The sequence below is a fragment of the Pelophylax lessonae genome, assembly GCF_965119305.1.
Source record: "Pelophylax lessonae genome assembly, chromosome: 1".
Taxonomy (NCBI): Eukaryota; Metazoa; Chordata; class Amphibia; order Anura; family Ranidae; genus Pelophylax; species Pelophylax lessonae.
This window is the reverse complement of record NC_138768.1, coordinates 622,970,310-622,989,473: the sequence shown is the minus strand read 5'-3', so window position 1 is coordinate 622,989,473 and position 19,164 is coordinate 622,970,310. Positions and strand designations below refer to the sequence as shown.

At 41.3% G+C, this 19,164-nt stretch overlaps 1 protein-coding gene across 1 annotated transcript in view; it reads right to left on the bottom strand.

Annotated features, from left to right (window-relative positions):
- Positions 1 to 19,164, bottom strand: part of METTL14 (methyltransferase 14, N6-adenosine-methyltransferase non-catalytic subunit) — a 68,831-nt gene that overhangs the window by 20,328 nt on the left and 29,339 nt on the right. The window contains exons 7-10 of the mRNA XM_082272852.1: positions 11,836 to 11,977; positions 5,325 to 5,417; positions 1,686 to 1,802; positions 1,362 to 1,572 (exon numbers count right to left, since the gene is read on the bottom strand). Coding sequence (XP_082128978.1) covers positions 1,362 to 1,572; positions 1,686 to 1,802; positions 5,325 to 5,417; positions 11,836 to 11,977 — 563 coding nt within the window. The remainder of the gene's footprint in view (positions 1 to 1,361; positions 1,573 to 1,685; positions 1,803 to 5,324; positions 5,418 to 11,835; positions 11,978 to 19,164) is intronic.

The following is a 19,164-nucleotide window of genomic DNA, read 5'->3' as shown; positions in this document are numbered from 1 at the left end:
GGAGAAGCTGCGACTCAGGGCGTTCCAGGTCGTGTGCGTCCCAGCGAGACTGTCCACTCGCAGGCTCGTCCCCATCCGTCGGGGCACTGTCGTGGCGAGGCCTAGTTCTGGATTATAACCTGCTCACGCTCGATGGGCAGGCTGGGAAACCTTAAGGATCTAGATTATCCAGTGTGAAACCTCAGCCGGCTTTTACTTGTAGTTCCTATGGATCTTGGTCCTCCGGAACTAGCCAGTGAAAAAAAAAAAAAAAAAAATCACAAACTTTCCCTGTTACTGCCAAAACCGAAGTCTCAGCAGGGCTAGGTCCTAATCCTAACACTAGGCAGAACAAACTGATTAATGATAGAGTGTGAGGGGTTATGCCTGCAGGGACAGCCCCCATTGGTGTAGTTAAGCTTTTTGCCTGCCTAGTGCCTATTCCTGATGGGAGGAGCATAACCTACTAGTAATGAAGATGGAGCTGCGTCTGTCGAACGATAGAGAAAAAATGTTGTTATCTTGATCATTGCTGCAGCGATGACCGAGATATCACCCTTCCCATCTGAGGACGTTTATAAACATGCAGCGGATGGGAAATGGTTGATGTAAAAAATATTTAGATATCGGTATCTCCTCCTCACCCCCTTTATGCTTCCTTGAGCCCTCACTCGATCCAGTACTGTATCCAACTGTAGCAGGAGCTACCACTGTTGTCAGTCAAACCCCATGATAAGGGAACAGGGCTGAGCCGCTCTGTCTGCGTCAATAGAGGGAGGTAGTGCGGCTTGAGATTGAGCCCGCAAGTGTGCCACAATAGGAAGCGGCTTCCTATGGTGGCACAAAGAGAAGAGGAGGAGAGAACCCTAAGAGAGGAGGATCCACATTTCTATTGCCTAAAGCAGGTAAGTATACCATGTTTGTTTTAAAAAAAAAATAAAAATTATATTTTACCATAACATTCATTTTTTGACAATGTGCCAGCTATGAAGATGAATTTCTTCACAATAACTACAGCTGCAGAGGTGAATAATAACTTGATTTGAAAGAGTTTTTTCTGTTTTTCCAGAATATGCAAAAACAATGTTCCTTGTTTGGACACATTATCACTTTAAGCCTGGCAACAAAGGGATATAAAGAAATGCCAGCAAACAATTTTGCATAGAAACCCCCAATATTTTATGTGAAGAATAACTTATCCACTGTACTTTGGGATTTTTTTTTCTCTCATTTCTCTTCCCTTTCAAAGTACACGTTCATAGGTCAAACAATTTTAGAGAGCTCGGTTTTTCATCCATGTTTGAACTAGCTAAAAAGGTCAAAAATACACCTAGGATTCAATTAAAAATGTTGTTTGCACTGATCATCTACTTAAGTCTTACCAGGCCTTATGGTGCTGTCTCTTCCAAAGAGGTGGAGCCGCCTTCTTCCTAAACAGAAATGTTCAATAATGTGAAATATCTCTACAGGCTTTTCAATGTTTCCTATTTCAGGCTCCTCTGTGATGATAAGGTCAATGTCGACATTGGCATGGATGAAATCTCCATCAGTGCTTCGGTGAACTGTTCCTTTAATGCCCATAAGGCAATGTTCCTATAGAAACAAGTGTAGGTAATGTTAGGAACACTATAATTCTCTGCATAGGACATTATAGCTGGAGTTTTACGTTTTATTCTGAATTCTAGTGACAAATGGCCACATTATACCTTCGTTCTCTGGAAGATTGCCTTTGGATCCAGGGTCTTTGTCTTGCCTGGATTATCTTTATTGGTCTTTATCCAACAAATGTCTTCAGACCGCCTGAATCCCCACTTGCGAAAACACTGAAAATAACAAAGAAAGCGTTAATAAAATTAAATAGAAATCAATAAAATTAAATAGAAATCAATAAAATTAAATAGAAATCACTGGCAATCTCACTGATTTTCTCACATTGGAAAAACACAATACTTTAAATATTCAATTGATATTAGGGCTATTACAGCAGACAAAATCCATAATATCTTAGTGCAACTCAACTGCAAACCATGAAAAAAAAAAAACAAAAAAAAACACAGGCTGCAGTCGCAAAGCAGGTTGTGTAAGAAACGTTAACATGCATCTATGGCCAAAATGAAAAATCATATTAATTTCTACATTGTAGTTCAATTTTTTCTAGCCTATTCCTATTAATCTGAACGATCTTGAAGCTTGTAAAATTATTTTGCAAATAGCTTCACAGTTCTTTGACTACAGAGGTGCTGAGAGGAGGAGTTTCAGGAGGCAGAGTCAGTTTAGGAATCACTGATTGCAGGCAGCAAGGCAGCAGCAAGGTACCATGGGATGTGTAGTCCTCTGTAGGTCCAACTGCAGGAGAGAAGACGCGAAGCATGCAAGGAATCAAGGAAGTTGTGGAAAGAGATGACCAGCAGATAGGCAGAACTCACAACATGAAAAGGAGATTTTCAAGTAGGCTTATATTGGATTGTCAAAAATAAATTGTTTGTATTGTTGCTACAATGCTGATATTACATAATGAAATTGTATGCTGTGACCATAGAACTCCTTGAACACACTCTCGGCAAAACACTAATTTTGATCTTACAGAGCTACGATGAATACTTATTCATGTTACTAATGTACTAAGGAGTGTTCCTAAAAAAGGTAAGCAGTTTAATGTTTGACCATCATAGACTGAAATGTGGAATACCTAAAATGAATCCAGACAAAAATTCTATATGCTTCATTTAATTAGTCCTTAGATGTGGTGGCTACCATTCAGAGTGCTGCACACACACACAGGTAGAGCGAGAGGGGCACAGAGCAAAAGCCACACTTCTCCTCCTCCACATCCACAGTGGAAATTGAAAGCGGCTCTGTGATCGTTCCGTGGATACCTCGCTCATCAAGAGCCATGGCTCCCTCCACCTCACCCCTAACAATCTCCACCTTTGACATGCTTCACAAACCATTTTTCCTGGACTTAAAACTCACCCCTAATGCCTCTCCTGAACAACGTTTTTTTCTACCAGGCTCTACCATGGACCAAGGCTTTAAATTATGGAACCCAGATGGTCCCTTACTCTTGCATCACATCCTTCAAAATCAAGCCCTTAAACCTCTACAATCTATCTTGGGATCCAGAGCAGTAACTTATGGATCACTAGAGCTACGCCCGGTAACGCGTTTCCTCACTAACAACGTGACCTTTAAGACTTAAATCCTAAAGAATCTCTCCTAAGTCCAAAAGACTCTCCACCACACTGTGTATCACAGTTTTACAAGTCACTCACTTCATTATAAGGACCTCAATTTCTAGATTACCTTGCCAATCATCAACCCCCTCTACGTTGTAGTGGTTATGTAAAGTTGACAACATACAGTATGCCTGTTAGAGGAACTTGCCTTCATTTTTCATGTAGTGCAAAGAAGGAGCATGCACACAGAGGAGACTCCTACAGCACTCCAAATAAAATCGGGGTGTGTCAGCGTGGTCAGGGACAGTTTAAAAAGCTCAGGTAAGACAATCTATAGTAAACACAGTTAATGAATGCAAGTAATATTAGTATCTGTTTAATAAAAAAAAAGCTAATAGACTGGAGACAGCGCTGATTGATGGCCAAGACCTGCTGATCAGCTTAGCGAATCACAGTACAGAGCCCTGTGTTTTTTAGCAACACAAGGCTCTGTACACGGAGTAGAAATGTGGCTGCCACATCTACTAGCAAAAGCAACACATATTACACATGGTTAGGCACACACTGATCCCTTTCATTGCCCTTAGATGTGAACACCTTCCCAGCCTGTGTCATTAGTACAGTGACAGTGTATAGTATATAGCACTGATCACTGTATTAGTGTCACTGGTATTGTGAGTGGCAAATCCCACCCAGTGTCAGACTGTCCACTGCAGTGGACCCACTATAAGCCACTGATCACTGTCATTACTAGTATTTAATACGCGGAGTACGAAATGTGAGGACTACTTTACATGGCCCAAAATTAACATCCCTATTAATCTCTCAACCCGCTGGGTGTGCGATAATGATGTATGTATCGTAGCGGAGTAAAAAATGTGAGGACTACCGTACTTTACATGGCCCAAAATGAACGTCCCTATTATCTATCAACGCGCTGGATGTGCGGTAATACTGTATGTACCATAGCTTCGGCTACATACAGTAGACCGCGCTGAGCCAATCACGGTGAGTGATGTGCTCTATAAATAAATACAAAGCCAGCTCAGATTGGCTAAGTCGGAGAGAGTAACATCATCACCCCGCCCCTGACTCCGCCAACCCGAACAGGCTTTGTATTCAATAATAGAATACATCGCTCACCATGATTGGTTCAGCGCGGTATACTGTATGTAGCGGAAGCTACAGTACATACAGTATTACCGCACATCCAGTGCGTTGAGAGAATAGGGACCATGTAAAGTAGTCCTCACATTTTATACTCCGCTACAGTACATACATTCTTTTTTGGACTGCCCTGGAAGGGGGGGGGGGGGGGTAGTCCTATACGGTGAGTATAACCCAAGACCTATGATTTAACTTGAAAATTAGGGGGTCATCTCATACGCCGGCAAAATTTTCAATTATATATATATATATATATATATATATATATATATATATATATATATATATATATATATATATATATATATATACACACACACATATACATACATAAAAACAAAACAACAAAAAAACAACACACACCAGTGGTGATCAAATACCACCAAAAAAAAAAAAGCTCTATTTGTGCGAAAAAAAAATATACATGTAATTTGAGTACAGCACTGCATCACCGTGCAATTACCAGTTAAAGTAGCACAGTGCTGAATAGCACAAAATAGCCTGGCCAGGAAGGAGGGGAAACCTTACGGGGCTGAAGTGGTCAAAGCCACTTGGACCCCATTAGGTTTGGCACTTTGGGTATTTAGGCTTTTACGTACTTTGATGTACCTAGGTTTTCTAGATAAATACTTAAAGTTCTAACTGCATATGCAAGCTTATAATGTAGCCACATTTACATGATAAAGCCTATTACTAAGCACTTTCTGATAATAAATAGGCTGAATTGGTGTACAATTATAAAAAGTTAAATAAAATTTTACTGCTGCCTTTTCTGGATGGAAGTAAAGGACATAGTGCATTCCAGACAGCATTATAAAACACCTGCTGGACATTCCTCCTCTACTAATGTGCATGGCTCCTCTTCTCAATCATATTACTTCACCCATCTGCATCCAGAAACCTCATAATAGAGTTTATTTGACAAGTGTTCATAGAACAATGGAAGCAGAAAACAGCCTCCAGCTGCATCTATATATGGGGGATTAGCTCGCTAATGCTTACCATTCTACCGAAATCCAGACCTTCTCCAGAGCCACACCACAGGAAAAGAAAGGCCCTCTGGCCAGCAACACTTTCTATATCCAACTTCATTATCTGAAAGAGAAACATAGCTTCAGTGGATGATTTGTGAATGCTGCGGAATAATTCACATCTTTGAAAGCGGTCTGACAGTTCGATGCTTGAGTAAAGTCCCAGAGCTTAGACATAAAAATCACAAGGTCTTACATCACAAGTGTGGATCTAAAGCTTTTAATATGCACCAGATGTGTAAAAATGAAGGAGACGATTTATGAGTAATGGAAAGATTTATTGGATGTGTAATTTATCAGCACATGCTCCAAAAGCTTTTTAATCTGGTGCAAATGATTACGTATAGGATCTTTACTGTACACCATTCAGAATCAGGTGGAAGAGGTAAAAGGTCAGGCCCAAGTGGAATATTTGAGCAAAAAAAAAAAAAGCACCTGGATGGAACATACAATACAGATATGGGATATTTAGAATGGCTGATCAGTGTAGTATTTAGCCATCCTTCGGAAAATGTCTCCATATGTGGGGCATATACAGTCAGGTTTAAACATAGTAGATTTCATCATAGTACACATGATTTGAATATTCAGTTCACATATTTAGTGACCAGACTGGTTAACACATACATAGTAAACGTGAGAATGGTCTACCAATCAACAGCTGGCTCATTTGACAGACTTGAAAATCTGCATTTTGGTTAAATGCCAGAGGCCTGAATTACTTACCGGGTTACTAAATCTCTGAAGGATGGCAGTGACTAGACTCTGGTACTTGGGCTACCAGGTCAACCCTCACCCAATGTGGAAGATTGACTTTATTGCAGAATTTTCATTTAATAGAGATGCTTTTTATTCTTTATTTATATAGTATAATGCATCAATTGAACTTGGACTAGGACACCAAACCAATAAAAGTTTTTCAGCAAAACAATACTAAAAAAATATATGTTGCATGGTTAGGATGGATAAAAAACAACAATACCAATAGTATATAATGGGTGAGAACAACCAAAAATAACTTGGGCATTATCCCCATTATACAAAAAAGGTTTATGTGTAAGTTGTACTAATTATAGCACTAACAATTTCTAGAGAAAAATAACAGGGTTAGCTTACGTGGTAGTAAACGCCACTTTTGAACTTGTACCGACAGGTAAGCCTATAATAAGGCCTTACCTGTAGGTTCAGTGAATATCTCCTAAACTTGCATTGTTTAGGAGATATTCACACTGGAAGCAGCCATTAATTCAGAGGGCGAGAGCAAAACGAATTAGGTAATGGTCAGAGACAGAAAGGATTGGAGAGGTTGCACGGAGTACATAGGTGGGAGAAAACAAGGTCAAGCATGTATCCATTGCTTCAGGTCAAAAGGAGGAGGTTAGACTAAGAAGCTTAGAAGTAGCAGTAGTGTTATTATGTTGAAGTCATGAGAATGATTGTGGGGATTTCAGAAGAGAGAAATTAGGGCAGCCAGGCAGAGAAGTCATCAAGAAAGGCTGATACCAGTCCAGGGGGCCAGTAGATCACAGTTATTCTTAGAGAAACTGGAGAGAAAAGACGAATGCAATGTGCCTCAAATGAGCAGAGTGACAGAGAGGGAGGTAGGGGAAGTACCTGAAAGGTGCTATGTGGGGCTAGAAGGACTCCCACTCCCCCTCCCTTCTGTCCACTGGGTCTGAGATAGGGAGTCCAGAGAGGACTACCATGGGGGAGGGCAGCAGGAGAAGCAGCGCTGGATTCATGAAGCCAGGTTTCAGGAACGGCAGGTAGATTAAATGAGTTAGCGATAAAGAGGTCGTGTAGAGAAGGGAGTTTGTTACAGGCAGAGTGGGCATTCCAAAGGGCCCAAGACAAGGGAAGTCTGGTCTTGGGAAGAATGGAAATTAAAGGCGTGGATTGCGGCTGCAGCAAATAGGCTGCCAACTTAGGGAACTCTTATCTGCTAAATCAGCACCAAGCATAATTCTAAGGACTCATTTACACAGGCACTTTGCCCCATGCAACGTTCAATGCGGTTTACTTTTTTTGTCCACACTACTGCTGAGCTTTGTACAGCAGGCTGATCCTAGGTGAATCGGTAAGCACCGGCTGTACGAAAACACACTCGCACAGCTGAGTTTGACAGGTATGCAGGGAAAGGTGTACAGACCCAGACGCACAAGTTCTGCATCTTGGTAGTTGGCAGGTTGAGAAACTCTCCAGTGCCAGTTCTCAGATTACCACAGTGCACTAGACTAACCTCCTCCTATCCAGCCAAATGACAATTCTGCTAATAATCAGACTATAGGCATAACAGTAAACAAGGCCAGCTGATAGGCATTAATGAGCATTCTGTATTTCAATAATGGGACCCACCAAAGCTGAATTTGTGTTGCTCATTGAAATGCTTCTAAAAATTGTATCACATGTATGCTGGAACAAATCAAAACACAATGCCTGCCATTATACATTTGAAATGATAAGGTTTCAGGTTATGATGTCTTGTAAAAGTGTATGTGTAGCATCCACAGCTGTGGTGAAACCACATTCCCTGAGATGCAGCAATAAAAGTGCAGCCAGCTAATTAAGACATGGCTGGTTGAGGGAGAATTCAATTAAGTCTATTGACGGAATGGATTTTTTCAGTATTGCAGAAAATAGCAAAAGGTCAAGGTCAATCTCTTCTCTAAAACAGGTTGCTGACCAGATTAACCTCTGCTCAAAGCAGAAATCTCAGGGGAAGATACACAATGTGTTCACATATTGTGGTTGCCCTGTCAGTGACTCCTGGAGAAAACTATGTACCATAGCAGCAGACTTTCACAACTCACATTTGGTTTTCGAAAAGTAATTAAGCACTTTGTTTCCTAAGACATAATAGTAAAAGCAGATGAAAAAAGGAGGGGCCATTTTTCTAGTACAAGGCTTATGGGAAATCTAATGTATGCACTTTAATAGGATACATATAGGAACTAATTCTGAAGGTATAAATAATAATAAGAAAAAAAAAAAAAAAAGCAAAAGCAGTGACTATCACATTTTTGATATTCACACTGAAGGCTTAACGGGATACTAAAGTCTCAATTTTTATTTCTTTTTTGATTGGAGGGAAGAGACACACCCCCTCCACAGAGGAACAGAGCTGAGGCTGTCAATCTGCTGGAGGTTCCTCCCATGTCACCATTTTTCTCTTGGTGTCAGGAAAACTTGTCTGAAGTAATTTATGCTGATGGAGGAACGAAGCAACATACAGAAATGGCACTTTCTGTATGGATACAAATATACACTATAGAGGGATATGTTTTGTTCAAATTTCATGTCTGAGATTTACAACCACTTTAACCCCGAACACTCTACAAATCTGAGCTGAAGAAAGGGGTGCCTGAAAAAAAAAAAAAAAAAAAAACAACAACTAGCATCCAGTACCTTATTGTACATAAACAGTGTTGAGTCAGTCATTTGCATAATGCAATCAATAAAGTGAGGATCAACACCAGCAGATCTCTACTTAGTGATTAAGACCAAGTAGCTGAAAGTCTGGGAAACAGAACAGTGGGTTAAAGGGCTGATTCTACTTCGCATTATTGGATGAAGAAAGTGCTTCTAACTTCTTGTCAGTAGGTTCCCCATAGGGCAAAAATCCATTTAGTAGTTTTTCCCATTTTCATAGGCGCCGAGGATAGCTGCAAGGTTGGACAGGATGCCCCCCACCCAAAGGCTGTCTTAACATGCAGCTAGAAAGGAGATGGCTGCTTTGACGGACAGAGCTTTTCTCTGGTCCCAAGCACTTGCCCTCAACATTGTTACATAGTTAGGTTGAACTAGAACACAAGTCCATCTAGTTCAACCACACCCTCCTCCACCTGCATTCCTTGAGAGGAGCTTATCCCAGGCAAGTGCATGGAGAAAGAGTAAAGTGCCATGTGTCAAAGCAGCCAAACTCCTTACTAGCTGCGTTGTTGGACAGCTGGAGGAGGGCACCATGTTCAACCTCACAGCTAACCTTTTAGACAGCAACTAGAAAGATGGGATATTACTGTCCCCTAGTAAACATAACACATTAATATGAATCAAAAGGACCGAACATCTTTGATTGACTATCCCTATCAGTCTTTAGACGCGACATTAGGTAGTCAACCTCAGGAGGAGTGGACCATTTTTTGATAACATATTCCAGAAAGGGACAGGGAGTCTGAAAAGGGAATTCTTTGTCTAGGAAATCCAAACATCTGCTCAGATAGCCGTGGAGGTCGGACTGGACATGGGAGCAGGTACCTGCCAAAACCAGGTAACCACTTCCCCCTATCCCCCAAGAAAAAGCCAAAATGTGGCACTAGAGGGGGGAGGAAGAAAACAAGCAGAACTTTCCCTTTTGGGTGAAGTTCTGCTTTAATTTCCCCCGAGTTAAATTTTAAGCTGAAGTTTCAATTATTTTAAGCACTAACGCCCGGAAAAGCTCCAGATGGAAAATAAGCACTTATGGATGTCTGTTCTTTTGACATCTACTTACAGTTCCATTCTGTTTGGGAAATGTTTCAAGTTAGTAGAGAGTTAAAAAAATAGAAACTTTGTGGTATTACTCATCTATACTATCTGCTGTATATTATCCACCCACACAGGAAGGTAACAATGTATAACAAAATACTAGAATCAAAAGCGGGCACTACATGTTTCAGCTGTTTAACCACTTAAGGACCGAGCCTATTTCGGACACATGTTGTTTACAAGTTAAAATCAGTATTTTTAGCTAGAAAATTACTTAAAACCCGCAAACATTATATACACATATATTTTTTTTAGCAAAGACTCTGGAGAATAAAATGGCGGTCATTGCAATATTTTTTATCACGCGGTATTTACACTGCAGTCTTTCAAATGCAATTTTTTGGGGGAAAAATACATTTCATTGCATTTAAACAAAACGAAATAGTAAAGTTAGCCCAATTGTTTTGTATATATTGTGAAAGATGATGTCACGCCGAGAAAATAGATACATGTTACAGTTTAAAATTGCACACACTCATGGGATGGCAACAAACTACGGTACTTAAAATTTTTTTAACAGTTACCAGTTTAGAGTCACAGAGTAGGTCTTTGTTTAGATTTAGGACTATTCCTCTCACTCTGGCGATATTATTACATTTTATTACATTTTTTATTTTTAGCACTGTTTAAAAAAATAAAAATATCTGATCACTTTTATTGCGGTCACATCCCTTGTGACAGTAATAGGCAGTGACAGGTACTCTTTTGGCACTTTTCCACTGCAAGTACCGGCTCGGCTCCACTCGGTACTGCTTGGCCCAGCTCGGCTCAGTTTGCTTTTCCACTGCGTGGTACGAGTTGGCACGTTTCAGCACTGTAAAGGGTCTACTCTGCTCAGTTTGCTTTTCCACTAAAGTAGAAAGTGGGTGGGATTACAACGATTCTCTGACCAATCAGTGGCTAGTAGTGACAAACAATCAAGGCTGCATGCAAAGGATTGTGGGATATGGTATAGGTACGGCCAGCTTGGAACCCCAACCGAGGTGGTACTGTTTAAGCAAGCCGTACCATGTAGTGGAAAAGCGCCGCTGTACCAAACCGTACCGAACTGTTCTAACATGTACCATGCGGTACCATGCAGTGGAAAAGCACCAAACCGAGCCGTACCATGCAGTGGAAAAGCGCCTTTTATGGAGACCCCTCCTCTGCATTTCAAAGTATTCAAAATTCTGAAACACTGACGGTTTTTAAATTCGGTGCCGTTAGCCGCTTAGTAAACCAGAAGGGAAGTCATGACGCCGATTCAGAGTTACTACATCGGAGACCCGATCAAAGCCGGACTCCAACCAGCCGGCGGGAGACCCAAGCAGAGCTGCGGGGGGGGGGGGGGGGGGGGGGAGATGTACCCTCCCGCTCGCTGGTGGGATAACGGCCAAGCGGCTCCCGAGCCGCATAGGCTGTTATCTTCTGAAAGGTGACCACCGGCTCTAAAGAGCGGTACTGGGTTAATGTGTCTGCAGCTGCAGGCATCATCCTGGTACAACCGCTTCTCCGAACCGACATACAGGTAAGTCGATTTGCGCAAAGTGGTTAAACAAGTAAACACCATGATTACATCGGGATTGGACCAAACAACTCATAAGGGTTGATTTACAAGAACTGGAGAGTTCAAAATTTGGTTCAGCTCTGCATAGAAACCAAGCTACTGAAAAAGCTGAAGTTAGAAGCGGATTGGGTACCATGAAAAGCAGCACCAGATTTTGCACTCTCTCCAGTTTTAGTAAATCAACCAAATACTATCAATACAGAAAAAGTTTGTGCCTTTATAGTTTCAAAAGGTATCTTAAGTGACTTTTTCTGAAGAATATAACTGATGTACATTTTTATTTACTAGCCATCAACAACTCCTAGTTTATGGCCCGTTAAGCACATGAAAGCATCCACTTTGCAGATAAATAATTCAGTTTTACATTATAGATTGCTTTGAATTAAAAAGCACTCAGTGAACATTTGCTTACATCTTCCCACGTCCACCATTTCTCATTGGCAGCAATGCCAGTCTCCCTGAAATATTCTTCTAGAGGGGGCTCCAGGAGGATGACATCAAACTCGTTCTTTAGTTCTCGCAGATCAAAGGTCTCAAGGTCTGCTTGCAAATACCTATAAAGACAAAAACAAAAAAGCCAATGCAAATTACTACTACAATATAACAAATGGAAAAATGTTGCCACTAGGTTAAATGCAGCTAGTCACTAATAGTATGTAAAATGGCAGGACAACTGAACACCAATCAAAATATTCCAGACCTTTTAAAAAAAAATACATTTAATAGAGCCCCAATACTTTAAACAGGTCAGGAGCATTTATGTGTTTGCGTGATCACGTGTCCTTAACTTTTGTTGTGTTAAGGACAATGACACAGATAACATCTAACAAGACAGCTCTGGGGTTTTATAAAATCCTACATCCCTAGCAGTCCATTAGACAAGAAGTGAGCTGTAAATCATTCAAGTGACACATGCATTTCTAAAGTTAACACATTTGTATCTGCTGTAACATGCGTTCTTTATAGTCACTGCAGTGACTGAATGGTTTTTTCACAGTAAATTCTGTTAGAAGTTAGCAGATGTGCTTTGTGTAATGTTAAGTTTACCAAATGCCAGCTTTCTCGGCTCTGTTCTGCTTCACTAAGCTGCTGTCAGTCACCCCGACATAAACAAGGTGGCACAGACACAAAACCTGTCAGGCCGTGAGATGACAGATCGACTAATTTGCATAGTAACAGCTCTCCCACAACCAGAAAACTGTCCAGACAAACAGATTCAGATATTAGGCAGTTTCTTTATGGAGTCTATGATACATATAATGTATAGTCTATAATAAAAACTCAAGAAAATAGAGTATACTGTATGATGAAAAAAAAAAAAAAAATTATGGGTGGAGGTTACCTTCCATGAAAACCACATACAAATATGGAATTTTCCTACAGAAGTCAACTTAGTCAAGTCTTGGTCCTTTAATTTTTTTAAACGGATATATTAATTTTTATATTACCATTTACATAAAATATTAATTTTACAAATACACAATAAATACAGGGTTCACTCATGACAGTGGATTTGCAGAGCAATAGGAGTCCTCTAAAGAGAAAATGGCATTGGCAGTTTTCTTTCAGCCTGTCTCTCTATAACTGAAGCCTGTACAGAGCTATATGGAGAAGCGGTACAACTCAGGATTGAGCTCTATAAATAATTTTTTTCTTTTGTTTTTCTCTTTCAGTAAAGCAATGCAAAAGATCAAGCTGGCAAAATGACCTAGAGCTCCCCAGACATTCTGGAAATCAAAAAAATGAATATTCATCTGAAGCCACCAGCTAGCTTAAATCATTCTGCAAGACTTAAGTGGGGTACACACTATGAGGAAGTCAGAAGAAAAATTCCGTAGGAGGCACAAACATTTGATTTCCGTATAGTGTGTACACAACTTTTAAAATCAGATTTAGACTTTCTACACAAAAATTTCCCAAGGGACAAACTCCCAACATTTTTCTCGTACATGAACAGAACGATTTTCGTATGAGAAAAGTCCGATACGAAAGATCAGAAACAAACAACTGTCGTTCAAGAATCTTCGTACAATTAGTACTATCCTCAATTTCGACCTGCTGTGAAACATTCAGGAAAACCTGATGAATGTCTGTCGGATTTAAAAAAACCAAAAAAAAAACCCCACATACACAAAAAAACAAACCTGTTATTATTTACCTTCTCTGCAGTGGTTTTGCACAGAGCAGCACGGATCCTCCTCTTCTCGGATCCCACACCAGCGTTCCTGGCTCCTCCCTCTTACTGGGCGGGCCAAGAGCAGGGAAATTGCTCTAGGGGCACCCAACCAGGCATGCTCCTGAGCCATGGCTCTGTGTGTCCATTCACACACACATACACACACACACACAGCCACCGCTCAGCCCCATCCCCTCCGTCTCCTGATTGGCTCATTTGCTGTGATTGACAGCAACGGGAGCCAATGGCTCCTGCAAAAGCCAAATAGGAGTGCGAGTCCCCGGAGAGGCATGGCTGTAGTAGACATTGCTGGATCCAGAGGGGGCTCAGGTAAGTACCAGGGGGGCTGCTGCACACAAACGTTTTTTTACCTTCATGCATACAATGCATAAAAAGGTAAAAAAACGTTGTGCCTTTACAACCACTTTAATTAAAAAACACAGAAAGAAGAATATATTTATTACTTTGTCTGCAGCTTGACTACATTACAGCAAAACCAAAACTTCTATTGGGTTTTAAATACATTTTGCATCCAATAAATTTAATATTTAAGATATTTCATATTTAGGCCTCATGCAGATGCGCAGGGAAAAAAAAAAAAAAAGTTTCTTTAACTACTTGCCTTCTGTGCACTTAAACACCCTTCCCATCCAGGCCAATTTTCAGCTTTCAGCGCTGTCACACTTTGAATGACAATTGCGCGGTCATGCTACACTGTACCCATTTGAAATTTTTATCATTTTTTTCACACAAATAGAGCTTTCTTTTGGTGGTATTTAATCATATCTGGGTTTTTTATTTTTTACAAAAAAAAAGAATAAAGACAAAAAATTTTGAAAAAAAAAAAAGTTTTTCTTATTTTCTGCAAGTAAATTTTGATAATAAATTTTTCTCCTTCACTGATGTGCGCTGATGAGGCGGCACTGATGGGCACTGATAGGCTGCACTGATGGGCACTGATGAGGTGGCACTTATGGGCACTGATGAGGTGGCACTTATGGGCACTGATGAGGAGGTACTAATATGCCGCACTGATGAGCACTGATAGGCGGCACTGAGAGTCGGCACTGATGAGCACTGATAGGCGGCACTGCTGGGCACTGATAGGCGGCACTGATAGGCAGCACTGCTGGGCACTGAGAGGTGGCACTGCTGGGCACTGAGAGGTGGCACTGCTGGGCACTGAGAGGCGGCACTGACGGGCGGCACTGATAGGCGGCACTGATAGGCGGCACTGATGGGCACTGGACACTGACGGGTGGCACTGATGAGCGGCACTGATGGGCAGCACCATCAGTGCCCACACTCAGTGCCCATAGTGCTGCCAGTCAGTGCTCATCAGTGCCTAGATGAGCAGGCACTGATGGGCACTGACTAGCAGCACTATGGGCACTGATTGTGGGCATTGATGGGGGGCACTGATGGCGGGCACTGTGGGCACTGATGGGGGGGCACTGTGTGTGTGTTTTTACCTTGTGTAATCAGGGCACTGGTGATCGGTGCCCTGATTACATTCTCCTGTGTCCCCGGCGCTGTGAGGCTCCCCCTCCTTCCTCACACTGCAGGCTCCGTGTGAGGAAGGAGCGCCGGCGATGAGAGATGATCTCATATGTTTACATATGAGATCATCGCTCATTGGACGGCCAGATCACGTGGTGAATGGCCGCTGTGATTGGCCATTCACCACGATCTGTGATCGGCCGTGTCCAAGGGACACGGCCGACACAGATTTTCCCCGCAGCGCGCTCGCGGGAGCGCGCTGGGGGCGTGTCACTGGGAGGCCGTTTAAAAACGGCCTCCCGAAAATTCAAGTCCGCGCTGCAGCCGTATATAGGCTGTAGCGCGGATGGGTAGTGGTTAAAAGACGTTTTTCATTTTATGCACCTCTGTCTTAGGCCAATGTGTTCATACACTTAGTGCACCTAGATTTATCTTTTAAAGTAGTGTTCAGGTGCACAAAAAATGTCTGCATTTAGAAAAGAGCTTACTGGCATAATTTACACACACAGGAGCATAAATGTGTGTGTATGTGTGTACATTTAAACCAATAGCTGGAATAAATATTCTATCCAGTAGAATGGGTTTACAATCATGCTCTTCTTAACGACATGTGCCTATAATAATGCGCTAAAACAAGCATTTTTGTATGTTCAATAAAAAAGCTTCTATCAGAAAGATCTAGTATAGATAGAAGTATTTTTATACACCTGTGTGCATGAAGCTTTAGACCCCGTTCACAATGGGGCGACTCTACTTTGCCGGGCGACCTCATAGGTCGCGGCGCGCTGCTCGCACCGCGACCTCGGAGCGGCCGGCACGGACTTCATAACATTGAAGTCTATGCAAGTCGCTCCGGGTCGCCCCAAAGAAGCTCCGGACCCTTTTTCTAAGTCGGAGCGACTTGTGTCACTCCTATTAGAACGGGTCCGCAGCTTCTCTATGGAAGACGACCTACGGCGACCTGTCAGGCGACCAGGTCGCCCCAGTGTGAACGGGGGCTGAACCTGGCAAAATACACATTTTTTTTTTTCTTTTTAAACATAAAAAATTAAATACAAAAACAAAATAAATCCCCTAGATTCCCCAAAGCCAGAAATCAGACCTCTAAAATGTCGAGAAGTCAAAATCTGATGGTGGTGGCAGGACAAAAATACAGAAAAATTCAGCTCCTAGTAAGAATACAATAAACCAGTTCCTTAAGTGGGGTGCACACATAAGAAAAATCGGGCAAATGATCGTCCGATTTTCCTCCTTGTTTCACAGCAAATCGGAACCGATGAACGAAAATTCGTATGAAAATTCTTGTATGACAAAGGCTTTTTTTTGTTGTTTATTGTTTCTGATCATGCGCAGTCTTTCTTTTCTGAATTTTCTTGTACAAAAATCATACCAAAAACGATACACATTAAGACCCGGTTCACACTACTCCGACTTGGGACGTGACTTGTGCGGCCTCGTGTCACCCCAAGTCGCTTGTCATTACAAATTCAATGTAAATGAATGAGAGCCGTCTTAATATGCACTACTGAAGTCGCTCCGACTTCAGAAAAGGTTCCTGTACTACTTCAAGGCGACCTCTATCCGACTTGTGCACATAGAAGTCTAAGTCGGATCCTTATCTATTTTCAAGCGACTGTGATCAGACTTTCCACGAAGAAGAAAAAGATTAGCCAGGCATTCCCCACAGACAAAGTCGCCTATCATTTAGGTCTCTTCAAAGTCACGCTAAAGTCGCTCCTTCATGGGGCGACTTTCTGGTCGCGGTAGTGTGAACCGGCTCTAAAACTAAAATTGTTAGCTTTTTCCCGTACGTTAAATTTTGGAGTTTGTCCCTTCGAGAATTTTCATACGAAAATTCTGAATCTTCTGCAGAAAGTTCTGTACACACTATACGAAAACCATTCGCCCGATTTTCTTAGTGTGTACGAGCCTTTAGGTAGAGTTACGTTATGACAATGACTAGCGTGTAATGACAATTTTGTTTTTTAACAATTGGAAACATAACCCTGTAATAATTTTTAGATAAAAAACACCTTTGTATTTAAGGGGGGAAGACCAAATCATAAAATGATCAATAACTCTGACTTCTACATTTACTAGATAGGTCTAGCTTATCGCCGATTACTAATTTTAGAATTGTATTTAGCCAGTGACCTGGACTGTTGTGATTGTTTAGTGCCTGTATACAGTAAACCTCTGTTGTATCGCGGTTCAGTTTTCGCAGTCCCGGTATTTTGCGTTTTTTTCTGTAGGACCTATTAATATTATTTTACTAATTAAATCATTGCCAAATACATATTTTTGTGTTTTCCATTGCTCTGTCTCACAGTACCTTTTATGTGTTTAAATGTGTTTCTATTGTTTTAAAAGTGTGTTTAAAGACCTTAAAATGCTTTTAAAAAGTACAGTGAAAGTTCTAAAAACATGCCTAGAGTGCATTTAAATAGGGTATATCTATTTTGCGTATTTTCACTTATTGCGGGAGGGTCTGGAAGGTAACCCCCGCAATGGAGGGGGGTTTACTGTATAGTCAAATTGTCATATGTCAGATCATAATCACAATTAGTATGCATGTAGACCTAAAATAGTGTGAAAAGTCAGTCATTGCTCTGTTAGACAAATGGAGCTTAGCAGCATCTTAAATATACCGGCCATGCTTGGTAGGGAATACAGCCCAAATCCTAATGATCTAATATCTAATACAAAATACATAACCACAAGATAACCTCCAAACTATACTTTAAGGTCCTTAACCACTTGCCGACCAGTCACTGGGACTGTACTGCGGCAAAGTGGCTCGATTCCGTCCAGCGACGTAGACCTACGTCGCTGGACTCCTCCCCTTGTGGGCGGCACTCGCTCCCGCTGTTTTCAGTCACAGCGGGAGTCAGGCCAGGGGAGGAGCAGCGGCGATCGTCGGGGAATCGAGTCTGGAGATCCGCCTGCTTGTGTAAACAGAGCGGGTGGATCTCCTAAGTGACAAACAGTGACAGATTGCAGGGTTCAGCATAGATGAACATGCGATCTGTCCCTGTGTCACTCAGTCACCTCCCCCCACACACGTTAGTAAGCACCAGGCATACATTAACCCTTCCCTCTCCAATAAAATTAACCCCTTCCCTGCCAGTGTCATTTTTACAGTAACAGTGCATATGTATAGCACTGATTACAGTAGAAATGTCACTGGTACCCCCAAAAGTGTCAAAAATGTCAGTTAAGGGTCCGATCTGTCCGCCGCAATGTCGCAGTCCCACAAAAAAAAAAAAAAAAAAAATTGCAGATCGCCGCCATTACTCGTTAAAAAAAAAAAAAAAAAAAAAAAAAACACCAAAAATGACAGAAATCTTTCCCTTAGTTAGTAAACGCAATAACTTTTGCGCAAACCAATCAAAATATGCTTATTGTGATTTTTTTACCAAACCTAGGTAGCAGAAAACAAATTGGCCAAAAATATAAAAAAATTTAGATTTTTAAATTTTTTTGGGGGGGGAATTTCATACAAAAAAATGTGAAAAATATTGTTATTTTTTCAAAATGTATGCTTTTTTTTTGTTTATAGCGCAAAAAGATAAAAATCACACAGGTGATCAAATACCACCAAAAGAAAGCTCTGTTTGTGGGGAAAAAAGGACGTAAATTTCGTTTGGGTACAGCGTCGCACGACCGTGCAATTGTCAGTTAAAATTGCACAGTGCCGAATCGCAAAAAGTGGCCTGGACGTAAGACAGCAAAATCCTCCGGTGGTAAAGTGGTTAAGAAACTGAAAAAGGAAGACACCCCTGTAAGTGCTGCCCAGCCCCAGAAGTTGTAAACTTTGAATTCTAAACAGTTTATAAAAGAACAATTTTCTTTCAGCTCAAGGTTGCAAATATAAAATACTCTTTTCCTTATACACTGCACAAATAATGTGCTGCATGGACCTTTTTCTCAACATGAATGCCTCTGCTATTCCTACAGAGTTGTGAGATACTCTATAGCTGTGTTATTGATATTATAACTATGTAGAGAATCAGTGGCTCCCCACTTGCTGCAATGATAGCAGGCTGTCACTAGGGTGCAGCCAAG